The sequence below is a fragment of the Salarias fasciatus genome, chromosome 10 (assembly GCF_902148845.1).
Source record: "Salarias fasciatus chromosome 10, fSalaFa1.1, whole genome shotgun sequence".
In the NCBI taxonomy this organism is placed as follows: Eukaryota; Metazoa; Chordata; class Actinopteri; order Blenniiformes; family Blenniidae; genus Salarias; species Salarias fasciatus.
Genome location: NC_043754.1, coordinates 6489898 through 6504601, shown reverse-complemented (window position 1 = coordinate 6504601; position 14704 = coordinate 6489898). Strand labels below are relative to the sequence as shown.

Below are 14704 nucleotides of genomic sequence, written 5' to 3'. Positions count from 1 at the left end.
CCAAGCTTCAATGAATTGGTGTGGGCCTGACAGGAAAAGGGAGCAGCCGGACAGAAAATTAAATTATGAAATGCAAATTCTTCTGTAATGAACATACGGCGGCACCATGCTGGCAGTGATCAGCGCTGGAGCTGCACTATATGAGGATGAGGATGTTAAAGTAACGGTGCTTTAACGAAGTGAAAATACGGACGGATTGCGAGGCTACACAGTGGTCAGTTTATTTGATTTGTGTGTTGTTTTCTGTGTTTTCCCTGTGATGCACTGTCCAGGTGTATCCTGCCCTCCGACTGACTCCAGCTTGATGCAGGAGATGGATGGATGGATGATAAATCAGTGTTCGTGTAGAAGAAACTGCTCCTCACCGGACAGATTCATGGTTTTTGTTCGACTGACCACATGCGTCTGCAGCTCACAGCAGCAGCATGTCAGAGGCAGTTCGCTGACTTTTGGCCTTTTGCTTGTACGGGTGATGTAATTTTGACATGATATTGTGGCGAGGACACGTTTCCTGATACATCCTGCCGCTCTGTGCGTTTCTCATCTCCCTCCCAGCAGCTGAAGCCTATAAACTGCCTCTGATCTGTTGTGGTTCATCTGCGATCCTGCAGCTCCGGGGTGGATAAAGCGGGTTTAGAAGATAAAAAGTTATGTAGCAATTTCTCATAACAAATGACAGGATGGGAAATTAGTTCCTGTTTTCGAAATATCTCTGCTCCTCACTATCTTCTTGATTGATGCAGCTTCAGATAAAAGCAAATCCAAAATAAGACGCAGGGGAGATGAATGGAGACGTTTTATATCTTCGGAAGCAGATTAATAATAACGGCACACTTTCAAAGAAAAATAAATAAAGCAGCATCGGTTTGGCAACGCAAGAAGAAGCCGAGACAGTGACAGTTTGCTTGACCTCTGCTCTCCTCTGCTGGCGGCCGTCCAGGAGCAGCCTCCATCCTCCCAGCGTGTGCAGGTCCGTCCTGCCGTCACCGAGCCGACGTGCCGCTGAGCAGCGCAGACATCTGCTGATCAGACACGCTGTCCTGCTGAGTCACGGCCATGGCCTGACACAGGTAGACAGCCAGGAGGTGTTTGCACTGTGGGGGGGGGGGGGGGGGGGGGGGCACACACAAAGACGGCAGACAGAGATTCATTACATGATTAATTCCACGGATATGAAGCCGTAACAACCACTCGGTAATTTAAAGTCTCGGATCAGGAGTAAACAGACTCTGATCTATTGGGAACATGATGCCTGCAGTACGAAGGTCGAGCTACGTCCTGCATCTGCATCCATTACTGATCACCACAGGTTCAATATGGAGTCCCAGACTGAAGCACGCTCTTGGGAGTTGTGTGAATGACGGCAGCTGGAGCAGATGAAGTGAATAAAGAAAAAAACAAACAGGTCCGCACATTAAAACCTGATCTAGTCAAACACTTCTGGATGGATAACTTTCACTCCACAGATTTCTTTAAAGTCTTTTGACCTTTTTATGTTTTTACACAGATTCCTTGTGCATAAAGCTGACTGTGTGGGATTTCCCAAATAAATGTGCGTTCGATGCAGAGTGACTTCAGCTGCCGGATGTTTGTTGAATGAGAAGAATTCTGCATCCGTGTGTCGCTGAACACACTCGGAGCTTCCTCTCATTATTCTCTGCTCACCGCTGACTGGTTTTCACCCCTCAGGCTGCTTCACGGAGGAGTTTTCCTCTAAAGGACAGAGGGTGGCGAGAACACGATGGTTTCCTCAGAACAACTGGACCTGATCTGATCCGGAACGTGGAGAACCCAGACAGAACCCGATTCATCTGCATGGCTGAACAGACAGTGTCTGCAGAGCATGATATGAACTAAGAACAGACTGTTTGGTGGATTACTGCTTCGCTTTAACAAGGCTGCTTGGCAGTAAATCCTAAACCACTGGAATTGATAAATATTTATTTGCGTTGTTTAAACAAAATAAGTGTGCAGATCTAATAAAGAAAACAACCTCCATACAGAATTCTATTTTGGACTGGTGCAAGTGCAAAAAACTGCCAATCTAAAAGGTGCATATAAAGAAATATGAAGTACATTTATCAGAGAAATTCGTGAAAGTTCTAATGGCACCATGTCAAAATCTGTCAAAATCACTCTGAAAGTGATTGTTGATAAAAAACCTTCTGTTGAGAGCCGTTTGACGGTGCGAGCTCGTCATTGTTGGTAAATCTCAATGCAGAGGCACGGCGATCCCACATCTGCACAGTCTGAACTCAAACCTCCACGACGACACACAGAGCGGCTTCATCACACACCACACACCACACACACACACTTCAGCCCCGACATCAACCCCGCGCAGCTCGGATCCGTCCCTCAGCGGTGTGACCGCCATGAGGAGGGCGGAGGCTGGTGTGTTTGTGCACTGCTGAAAGAATAAACTCTTAAATTACCAAAGTTTCTTTTTTAAACTTTAGTCATTCAACCCACAAATGAAGAGTTAACTGCTGTTTGACAAAAACACCCTGCTGAAGTCGTAAATCTGAATTTTTCTTGCTGTGTGTCTTTCGGTGGTATCGCTGCTGCTGGGAGTCTCCACGGTCGGCTGCAGCTCTCCGTTTCTCACACTGATTTTAGCTGCATCCTCCAGGGAAAGCAGCCTCCGCGACTCAGAGGAGGAGCGGGGGGGGTCGCTCGCCGGCAGATATTTAAAGCCAAAACAAGCGGCTGGAGCAGCTGGAGGGACGCGCCAACAGAGAGCGCTCAGAAACAACAACAACCACCTGACCGCGGCGCATCTGTCACACTTTCACTGTGAGCTTCAGCTCCTTTTTTAGGAAACATGCTTGACTGACAAGACAAAGCGCCTGTTAATCCTATTTAATGCCAAATATGCGACAGCGTGTGCGTGTGTCAGTCAAATACTTTAAACACATTTCCCGAGGTGTATTCATCCTAATTTAACCCTCAGAGGAAACTTTATTCAGTAGCTCCAAACATGCCTTTGGTTTGAAAAGAGCACTGTGTGTTCAAGCTTATATCAATGAACTTTGATCTAACATTTGCAAAAACTGAATACAGACTTCCCGTCTGTTTCTGGCTTTTCATTAAGCTATTTCCCGTTTTTTTATTTACTTTCAATCAAAACACACAATAAGACCATCCAAGGTTGAACGTCAGCGTGAAAGACTTTACTTTAGCGGTGGTGAAACGTTTTTTTTTGGTGTCAGGGACGAGTGAGAAGCTGCAGTCACACTTTAAACTGTCGAGTTTCGAGCAGAGATGCGCTTTATATCTATTCAGGCTTCAGTACTAACTCATTCCTGATTTAACTGCAGATGAATTCAATTGTGATGTTTCAAACAAAAAGCTTCCAAACACTCATATTTGACCACAGCTGTCTGAACTTTTACCTACTTGTGCGGCTTTTGAAACCCAAAAGTGATCAATGCAAAGACCGATGGGTTCCAAGCACGCGTGAGAGTCTGAGACTCACCAGCAGGCCACCGTTCCTGCGCAGCACAGTGTAGGCGAAAGCCGGACATGGACAGTAGTGACAGGACAAGAAGCAGGTGTACAAACGGCCCGAGCCTCCCGCCACCTGGAAACACACAGCAAAACACACTCACTTCAGACTGAAAGTCTCCGAGGTGGTCCTTTCTTTAGGAGTGAGAAATGCAATAGTTTCAGTCACTTCTTTCATTTTTAAGCCCTCTGTTTAATAAAAGAAGTACAAGTTTATCTATACAATGAGACACGCCGGGTTTAAGGTTTGCGTGGAGTAAATCTAAAGACGGGGATCAGGAGGGAACATCGAAGAGTGTGAAGATGAACAAAAACGAGCTGAATGTTAAAACAAGTCTGAGCTTGAATCGACGAGCTCAAAGAATGAGAGTGGAGAACACGTGAATGCACTTCTGCCTCTTTTATTCACCGACGACCTCAGACTTTGTTCACTGCACCAAAAAAAAAAAAAAATTGAATGCAAAACAACAACAAAAACAGTTTGTGCTTTTTTTTTAAATTCATATATCCAGACAACTCTTTTCAGTTATGACATTTCACTCACATAAAGTCTCTGTGGAAAATATGGCTAAATATAAATCGACGGGGTTAGCATGGCCTGCTTGAATTATTGTATTAAAATGCTGAGCTGGCTGTTTTTACAGAGAGATTTATGTTTACGTGTTTCACATGCTTTTTAAACCGGTACAGAAACACAGAGTAGTGTTCTCAGTCTTCTCTCACAGCGACAGTATCTCTGCACTCGGAAAGCTTCCGTCAGGAGTTCCCACGTGTGGTTTTGTCTGCAGGTAGTTTGGTTTCCTCCCGCCGTCCAGAAACATGCAGCGAGCTGCGATCAGAGTTCAGGAGTCGGCATGCAGCTCACTCTGAGTGGGCCGACCGGTAAAACACTGCCGCAAATTTAAACGGTAAAGCTTCTCTTTGTTGTGGCGCAGCGGCTACGTCATGAAAATGTCTCGGTTTGTCTCAAAAACCAAACAATTACTGCTGAGAATGACGACAATCGCAACGTGAAGCCGATTTTAATAAAACCTTCTGGTGCAAAACAGCTGTTGCATTATGGGTATTTTGATCAAAATTTTATGAAAATCAATAAAACGCAGAAGCAATTAACAGGGTGAGCGTTTATAATCCTGCCTTTAAGGTTTATTCTAACAGTCACACACTGAAGTCGCCTGTTTCCGGGGGGGCAGTTCTTAATGGACGTGTCGGCGGCTGGGTTGAAGGTGAGGGCTCCTCCGCCACCTTCATCACTTTACATCAGCTGTGTGGAGGAGATGGAGTAGAAATGATGCATTTTTAAACCACCTGCACGGATGGAGCGTCCTAATGACCCTCGCCTCTCCCACATCCAGCATGTCGCCGCTGCGACAGTGATCTAAGCGCCGTCCTCCCGCGTTAAGACACATGAGGACATTTAGCCGCTGGATTAGCTGGACACTTCAAAATAACTAATGCTCCCAGAGTTGGCAGAGGAGGCTCCATTATTCTCCACAGCCCCAATAAATTACCTTCCCTCTGTGACCTACCCCAAAAAAAAAAAAGAAGAAGAAGAAGAAGAAGAAAAACCCTCATCTTTTCTGTGTGACACCTCATTATAAATAAGCTACAGGAGGAGAGATTCACATGGACCGAAAGCACCTTGGTGAGGATGAGGAAAAGGCAGCAGGCACATGGAGGCGAGGACAGAAGCCGTGAAACTTCAGACTAAAGCAGAGAGGGAGAGCTGCACTTCGCACGGAGCCGGCTCCATTGATACCCAGCTCACACCGCGGCCCGGTTTGTTTTCTGCTCGTTACTGTGGCTCTGCTGCGGCTCACACCACTGAGCTGGCAGCTCCAGCGTCAAACTGGATAACAAACCGGAGGCTTCCTCCTCCTGGCAGGGATCCCGCGTCTCCCCGACAAACGCTGTAGCTCAAAATTTGCCATTTAATCGCTCCAACATGGAAAAAAAAAAAAAAAAAAAAAAAAAAAAAACCGGGAGCGACTCGGCTCAATCTGAGCTCCAAAACACGGAGCCCGGAGGGAATTTGTGTAAGGAAGCCATTAGGAGTCAGAGGACGGGCCTCTGTCCACTGCTTCCACACCACAAATGAGACTTGGGGGAAATTTAAAGCTCTGGGAAGTGACTGAGATACACAGACTCTATATGTGCGCTGAAGACACACTGATCAGGCTGAACTGACGTGACCCCGAAGAGGTTAGATGCTGTTTTAAATGAACTGTCTTCCATGAGATTTGTCAATTTTAACATTTAGTAAGAACTTATTTGAAAAGCACTTTAAGTTGCACCTTACTGTCTGAATATTGCTATATAAACATTTATTGATTTGATATTGAACGATTAACTGAGGAGCTTTGAATGTGTTGAATCTGTCACGTATTCCAGCTTTGCATGCAGAACACTGAGATGACCTGAAGTTTGCTTGCTGTCATTTTCTGTAGCCACGTAAACATTTTTATCACATACTGTATATACTCTGCAAAAATCTTAAATTCAAAGGTTAAAATGGAAACATTTGAAAGGAATAAATGTTTCAAATGGAACTGTAGCCCAATCACTCCTGGAATACATTAAATGTTGTTTGTAGTGTTTGACATGCTTCCGCCTCTACAGTACTCATTAGCCTATGAACTGTCCTCCCCCGCTTTCCTAAAATGAGTTACTTCCTGTTGTGCTTTTCCATAATAACAATAATAGTAGTTATTTATAAAACTCAAGGATATTTCTGTGTATTCTGTTTCATGGGTTTAAGAAGACAATGAAGCAAGCTCGGGTTTCCTTTAAGGTACATCAAAGTAACCCCTGACAGACAGTAACTTACACTTTTTGTTCAGATGAATTGATCATTAAAAACATCCTAAAATTTAGGTGGAAAAAAAAACAGCAGAAAACTAACTGGTACCTCATGTTTTGCCACTGATGTGTGTGTTTTTGTGGTTTGTTGTTGTCGCTACACGAGTTTCCCACGAGGAATCGATAAGTATCCAACTGTAATTCATGCTGTAGAGAGAAAACATGATGTGCAGCAGGTCTGATCCTCATTTTACAATTAAAAACAGAAGTAAATGCAGACTTACTTGTGTGGAGGTGCGTAACGGTTATAGCTGAAATATTTAAGGGTTTAACTCCGGGTTGTCAGACACATTTTAGTTCAAGGGCCACACGCAGCCTAATTTCATCCTGAATCGGCCGGACGGGTCAAATAGAGTCATAATAACCTTTAAATTTAATCTCTTCTCTGATGTGGTGCAGAAAATACCTGGTGAAACTGTTTTCACAAAAACAAACCATTATTATGGAAACTGACGACAATCCTTAAATTAAAGTCCGTCTCAATGAAACCTTCTGGTACAAAACACAGTGAAGAGTTTAAAAGCTTCTCCTCTCGCCGCTGCATTATGCATGTTTTTACTAACTCAGCCGTACAGTTTGACAGCAGCGAGGCAGCGCTCTCTCTCACCCACAGCTCGGCTCACGTCTCAGTGTCACAGTCTTCACTACGCCTCAGAAATTTGTTAATTTGTTAAAAAAAAATTCTTTGAAATTTAAAAAATTTATTAGGTGGTTTGGCCAGATTGGAGCCGGTTTTGGCCCACGTGCCTTATGTTTGACACCCCCGGTTTAACCTGTTGTTTCAAAGGAAATTTGAAGATACTGAGCTCAACCTTTCTGGTTAATGTATGTTTTTTTCCTTATCAACCATTCTCAGGTGTATTAAAGGTAGTCACTGATAACATTACCAGCACCTTAAGCAACTTCCAGATTAAGGGGTTATGAAAACAATTCCGTGGCAGGCCACCTCATTCTGCACATGATTCACGGCCTTCTGTTCTGTCGCAGGCGTTCGTGCTCCCTTCCTTATAAAAAGGTCAGCGAACATTAGAAATCAGATAAGGTGAAAGATTCCTGCAGTGAAAAACGCAGAGTTCTCATGAGTTATTCATTCACCGTGCGGGAAGAGGAGACCAAATTATCAGGACAAAAAGAAAAAAGGCAATTTTGCGCACAAGAAATAAAATATTAAGAGGAAATGACAAAAAATAGTGGAATGTGCTCATTTTCAGCGTCATTTCACTCGAACATCCCTATATTTCCCGTACGTCGCTGATAAGATGATGTTTGTACAATGTGATGAGAACCTTCTGCATCATCTTCCCGCCTTACTGGAAACTTCTCAAACCGCTTGACAAGTAAATGAGTAATTGCGGAGACGTTTATTTTTAAAGGTTCTGCAAAAACTTCACCGTATCTTTCCCTCCGGCCCAAAGGTCTGATGAGAATTTTCTAGAGAACAGTGCTTCCCATTAAAAACCACATTGTTCCGGTCTAAATCACATCCGAAAGCCGCACTCACTCTGCAGATATTTACATTCAAACACCTTTGCCCCCCCCGCCCCCCCCCGCCCCCCGCCGCCCCCGTTGTTCCGGCTGCCTACTGAAGCACTTAGCCTCGAATTTAAATTCAGAGAGTCCAAAGTGCGGCGCTGGCTCAGTATTTATGGCACGGCTTGGCGTCACGCGTGCGGACGCTGTGCGATGTAAAGCCCCACTTAATGCATCACCGAGTGTTTAAACACAGAGCAGAGCTGTCGGAGATGGTGAGGCTGTTACCACACTCAGGGGCGAGACAGAGAAGAACAATCTCTGACTGTAAAATACCCCACTTTGACTGAAAAAAGATCTGTCAGCGCCCTGATTGTCTTTTCCATGCATCTTCTCAAATGAAGCGAGCTCAGAAACACAGCGCAGATCAGAGAAAGCTCTCCGTCTCAATAACTGCCTGGAAAATCCCGGGGTGCCCGCACAACCACGCTCTCAATATTACTTAACGATCCCGATAAATCCCAGCGCTTTGAACCGGGACGGCAATAAAGTCTGACAACAACGAGCACGAGGAACGTGTTTGGAGGCAATTCCTGGTGTAATCCATTCATTCATTCATTCATTCATTCATTCGTCCACGAGCCGATCCTGGCTAAACATCGCCGAGAGACAAACAGCCGCAGCAGTTCACACGCACAGGCGCCATTTAACCTCAAATGAATGTTTTCAGACTGTGAGAGGAAACAAAGAACTGAAGAAAACCCTCACAGGGAGAACATGCAAACCTCACATCAGTCTAAGCTGAGGATAATACAACATTTATGGAATATCACATCAGAATAAAATGAAATTCGCTCAACTAAAATGTGCATTTTTTTTAAATTATTTTTGTGTAAAAACTCTTTAAATTTGTCATATTTAAAGAATCTGACTGTGTCCAACATAATTCTCCCAGGCTGTGCACACTTTAAATGTTTACGACGTCAAGATGACCCAGAAAACTTCACTCTTCATCATTTACAGTGAAGGTAAAACGTTTGGCTCCAGGAGCCGAGAGGAAAACTGCTTCCAGCAGGACGTTCAAATGTTCCTCTGACTTAATGCGGCTATTTTTAAAACCAGATCCGCACCTGCACGAAGGTGGGAAGCCTTGAGACGTGTTCGAGGTGGACAAACGAGAACGGCTCTCACAGCTATTCATAAAAAATAAATAAATAAATAAAAAACAGTCACATACTCCACACAGCAGCGTGACAGACTTCCTCGTTACGCTCAACAAGGCTCGGCTGTGTCGGTGTGAAGCGCTCGCCCTTCAAGGTCGCGCTCATGACTGATGAAATGTTCTGTTCTGTGTTCTAATACATGTGTGGATTGGACGAACAGTGTTCTTTTTGAGAGGCAGCTCGTTCTCTCGCGTCGTTTCACATCATTATTATTATAACAGAGTGCGGACAAGAGATGGTATCAGACCGCCGGGCTGCAGCTCGACGAGTTAGGAACAAAAGTATCCCTGAAAACGTTGAACTGCGAGTGAAAGGTGAGCATCACTCAGGGGAATCACACTTCAATTCACAAGACGTTCAACCAGCCTGTAAATGACTGATTAGTTCAGACGATACAAACCGAACACGAATTAATCGCAAGATATTCAGACTGAATGGCAGCATTTAAGGAGGATTTCTAATTTTAATAACCTGCAGAACTTCCTAGAACCAATCATAACATATTTTAATCACATGTTTTATTCCCTAGAAAGTGCAAAGAATGAGCATTTTTAAGAGATAAATCTGCTCTGATCTTTTTAGCACTGCAGCCATAAATCCATCTCCTCTAGTGCTTTATCTAACCCGGGGTCACACAGAGCTGGAGCCGATCCCAGATCAGGCTACACCCTGCGCAGGTCGCCACAGACACACACGCCGTCACACACACTCACATTCACGCCGGCCGGCGATTTTAAGCCATGGATGAGCCTGAAATAGACGTGTTTAGAGAGTGGGAGGAGAAGGGAGAACATGCAGAATCCGCAGACCAGCCTCTAAACCACTGCATCATGTAACGAAGAGCTAGAAAAGAAAAGGATTTGTAATCGCGCATCAACATTTCCAGAGGGGAGAGAAGAATCTGACTAAACTGCTGCCGAACAACAAACGTCAGGCAGCCTTGAGGGAGACCGAGTTAAACAATCACTTGAAAGTGTCCCCACAGAACAGAACCTCCGTCTTTATTTAGCTGCATTGTAATTTGTGGTTTCTTTCATAAAACTATTTTTAAAGAGACCTGAAGGAGTTTACAGGAAATCTGAGGCAACAATGGCCGCGGCCTCGGCGGACTGCCGTGTCTTGTAAAGCAGCAGCGCGACGTCCCACTGAGGTTAACTTTAAACTGAGGCCGGCGTGACTCAGGTCAGGCTCTCCACGGTACGTTTACCTCAGGATGAAGTCATCTGGTCATAACTGATTTCAGCTTTTGTTTGAAAAGAATCTAAGGGGAAAAAAAAAATCCTTGTTTGGAATCAAAGTTTATTGAAAAGCAGGAGCCACTGCCTGAGAAAATGCCATTACAGTTTGTAATGATCCATTTGTTCTCATGAAATGATGCAAGCGGAGCAGATTATCTGACAGGACTAAAATACAGATGCCATTTAAGTGTGCAGAAAGCAGCTTTCCTGTTTTAAGAAATTAAAAATCACTGTCACTCAAAGACCGAACATATTTAACATTCCAAATAAAAACAGATGGGGATCAAAAGCTACAGAAAGTCTAAACTCTTGATAGCTCCACTGAGAATGTGAGAATGAAATTACGGCTCTGCAGTTCACTGGAGGAATGTGGAGATGTGCCTGCGCTTTATGGCTACATGTGGTGGATGAAGTCTGCGTGATTGAGCCCAGTGACTGTAAATCCACTGCTGACAGGTACACGACTACCTGGAAGGCTTTACGTCCGCTGGGAGATGAAACGCAGGTGACTGAACGCTGATCGACCAGATCCAGAGCCTGCAGGGCAGAAGACCCAAAAATAAACTTCAGCCTGTGAGAGAGGAGGGAAAAAAAAAAAAACATTAAACACACATGAAAACATCCAACATGCCATTCACATACTGTAAGAGTCAGATTTAGTTCAGTCACGTGTACAGTTTTCACAATGGCTGGATGTGCAAAACGACCTCCATAATAATAAACATTTAAACTTTAAAGGTTAAACTTAAATATAATTATGGAATTATTTTACGGGTCCACTGAAGATGACATTGGACTGCATGTTGCCTCTGAACTAAAATGTGTTTGACACTCCTGAACGAAACTGTGATCAAGTCCTGACGACGAATGAAGCGAATGTTTGTGTTTGGCAAAGAAACTTTCAGTAAAATAGTAACGTAAGCAGAAATGTCAAAGCGATTGTTTATTATTGATTCCAGTGTACATTCTGTGTGTCTGGATTTGCTCTTTATTTATTTTTTTAAATTCTTTCTCTGGCTATAAAATGCCGTCCAGGTCGAACTCCACGACTTCGACCAACTCACATTCTCTTCCAGTGACACATCTCCAATAACTTTGTCACACATGTACACATCAACAGTGGTGAGTGCACGGTACTGGCATGGGCAGATGATGAGGTTCGATTGCTATTAGCAATTCACTTCTGAAAGACGTTGCATTTTCATCAGCTCCAAGCACCGTTGTCATGTAAACAGTCAGACACACAAAACACAAAACACAAAGAAAGTTTTGCATTTTCATGCAAATGAAAAAATCTAAGTTTCCAGGAGTGAGAGGATTACAGAGCTTGAAAGACACTGCACCTTCCTAAAAAAAAAAAAAAAAAGATCACTCTTGAAGTGCTGGTTCAATACGATCCTGCCAGGAAAAGGCTTGACCCTGATGACCCCCCAGAGAGTCCGCACTCCACTTTGAAAACCACTGAAGTACTGCGTTCACATTTTTCCTTGCAGCTGTTCATGTGAATTGTTCCTACTGATATAGATCTGATACTGATATTGATCGGGACACACAAATGAATCAGAGGAGACTTGTTCTGCCGGGTAAATGTCAGGGTGTGATGAGCTCCCCAACACTAAAGGTTTCCTGCCTCACAAACAGGATGTCGACCCAGACGGGGAGCACCCCTTCATTCACAGCAATATAGACGACTGTGCGAATAACGACGGCGCAGCATCATGACGTCTAAGTGCAAATGCAGAGTAAAAACACTTCATCGCTGTGGTTTCTGTACTCAGATCCATCTGTGTGACAGACCTGGTTTGCTTAGTCACCACTAACAGTTCAGATGACTTTGTTTACTGAAAGTCTTCAAGCAAAAATCAGAAAAAACATGTCAAGGAAGTAAATGTGTAACATGATAATAAAAGGTGATACTTACGCAATTAGTAAGTCATTGGGAACTGCAAAAACAAAAAACAAAAAAAACAAAAAAACAGAAGAAGAAAAATAAGTGACTTTCTACAAAGGGGAAAACTTTTGAGAAATTAAATAAAGCAAACTTTAATGTACAACAACCTCCATAAAAGTCCAGCAGAAAACTGGAGCTTTACCCAAGATGAGCTGATAAAAGTTTAGATGTTGAGGAATCTACTGACAAAAATTGCACAAACATGGTAGCTGCCGTGTTTCAGAGTGTTTACAAGGCCAGGAAAAGACACTCGGTGATATTTAGATGCAACACTTCTGTTTGGATCTCTAAATGTTAAGCAGCCAATGTGGGAGAATGAAACTCAGAGGACTGTGGAAGAAAGGTCCTTTCCACTTTACTGAAGAGTGCAATTACTACTATCACATTTCACACCAACAAGAAGTCTATTTTAGACTTTTCTTCCAATCCTATGGGATGAAAAAACAGTAACTGCTTCAGATAGTTTGGGTGAGAATAAAAATCCCTTTTGTTACTTTGAGAGAAACACTGAGTATCAACTACTGCTGCACAATATTAGTTAAACGTGTTGTAATATTGCATACTGCAATATGACCTGCCATAAATAAACAAACCAGTATATGATGTTGTTTTTGCACTTCAAAATAACAGTACTTTCTGGGTTTTTTTTTTCTTGGCTGTCTTAACAAGACCAAAAGAGCCGCGTTTGTCTTTCTTTCTTTGATCATTTGCACGTCTACAATTCCCTGAAGTTGTTGATCGAGTTGTCTTTACTCCGGCCCTGTTTACATGACGTTTCAAGTGAAAATTCATTGTTTTCATTTAAGGAAAAGCTTCCCCTTTATACAGCAACAATTGGAAAAGGATGACTGTTTACACTGTAATGGCAGAAATGCTGTGGTATTCCTGTTTGGCCATAGTGGGTACAGTTTGTTTGTGTTTGTAATTGAACCACACATGCATGCAGAAAATAAAACACTGAGCATAAACAACAAATACACAGAGATTTAGTGAGACAGACGATGAGGTCGGATTGATATTATTGGTGACTGTCAACCAATAAAACTACAAAGTCCCTGCAGAATAAAGACTGGGGGTCATGACACTCTGGAGACAAACATTGTTAAAAACACAACCAAAGCTTTGCATTTTCAACCTGTGCCAGCTGGTTCAATCTAACAGCAAAGGCTGTTTTAGATTCTATAATCTCACTTATAATGGCTTTCTTTCACATATCTATTTTTGCAAAGCAAAGTTTTGGTGTACCCTCAACGGGTCGTGGACCCTACGTTGGGAATCACCGATTATCAGACAAACTGAAGCTTATATTATTAGTACCACTTGTGCTTTTAGAAGCATACCATGTGTGACAGCGTCCTCTTTTCAGCTGTGTAAACATGTCTGTATCTCCACAGGTCTACAAGGAGGAACTGTGTTACGGCAGCGCCCCCTCCTGGTCACACACTAAAACTGCATCACGGAACAGCATTGTAGCACCAAATATTACGGTGTTGTTACAAATGTAGCGGAGTAAAAGATGTCTTTTGAGAAAGCATATCCTTAAATATCATGCTCATTTAAAAAAAAAAAAAGATGAAATGAGGGTAATTATCTTCAGGAATGCAGAAAGTCGGTCACGTCCAGCTGGGACTGAAAGTTGGATGCTAATGCTAATGGAAAGTCGGGACCATATTTTAAACATTTCCCCCTTTTTTATGAGTGTTTTCTTACTTTGAGACGTTTCCTGGTAGATTTTCTGGATATCTCGGAAAAGTTGTTCAGCCACAGCAGGAAGACACGAGCGCATTTTCCCGCGAGTTTCCTTCCCGCTGGCAGCCAATCAGCGCCCGTCACAACACGACCACTTCCGCCTGGGTACGGTGTGCGGGAGGGGCCAAAAATAAAGCCGCGTGATTTTCAGTTATTTTTAGCTTCTCCCACAAGCGATAACAACCTGTAAACAGTTGGTCACAGGGGAAATACGCATAGATATTCAACCACACACATTTTTCTCACCAAGGGGCTGTTGACGGTCATATTTAACCTCACATGTATGGTGTTGCACATGCAAACTCCTACAAGCCTGAACCCACAACTTCTTGCTTTGAACACTTGCTCAGAGCACCAACCACCACTATAACATCATGTGACCTCTCAATCTTGTTTTTCAAGTACCACTGACTGCATGATGAAATAAATGAGTCTTCATCAAGTTGTGCAGAGGTTCAGTAATTAACCATTTGAATCAGGTATGCTGGAACAGGTAGATGTTTATAGTAGGTGACAGTGGAAATTGAGGATTAGGACTTAGAAATACTGCATTACAGAATACCTGCCTTGGCATGTTGTGTGCATAATCAATTAGGATGATAGCCTTTAGGTCTACAATGAGTCATTATTTCCCAATAGAACTGGCTTCCTACTGTTCAGACTGCCATAACACATATAGCTTAATAACATTTTTTAAATTTCTCTTC

At 43.2% G+C, this 14704-nt stretch overlaps 1 protein-coding gene across 1 annotated transcript; it reads right to left on the bottom strand.

The window, feature by feature from the left end:
• Positions 1-537: 537 nt before the first annotated feature.
• On the bottom strand, positions 538-14044 carry zswim7 (zinc finger, SWIM-type containing 7). Its single transcript, XM_030101268.1, has 5 exons — positions 13959-14044; positions 12219-12240; positions 10766-10868; positions 3479-3583; positions 538-1094 (listed from the first exon to the last, which is right to left on the bottom strand). The coding sequence occupies exons 1-5, from the start codon at positions 14032-14034 to the stop codon at positions 984-986; spliced, it is 417 nt and encodes a 138-aa protein (XP_029957128.1). The 5' UTR covers positions 14035-14044; the 3' UTR covers positions 538-983.
• Positions 14045-14704: the final 660 nt, after the last annotated feature.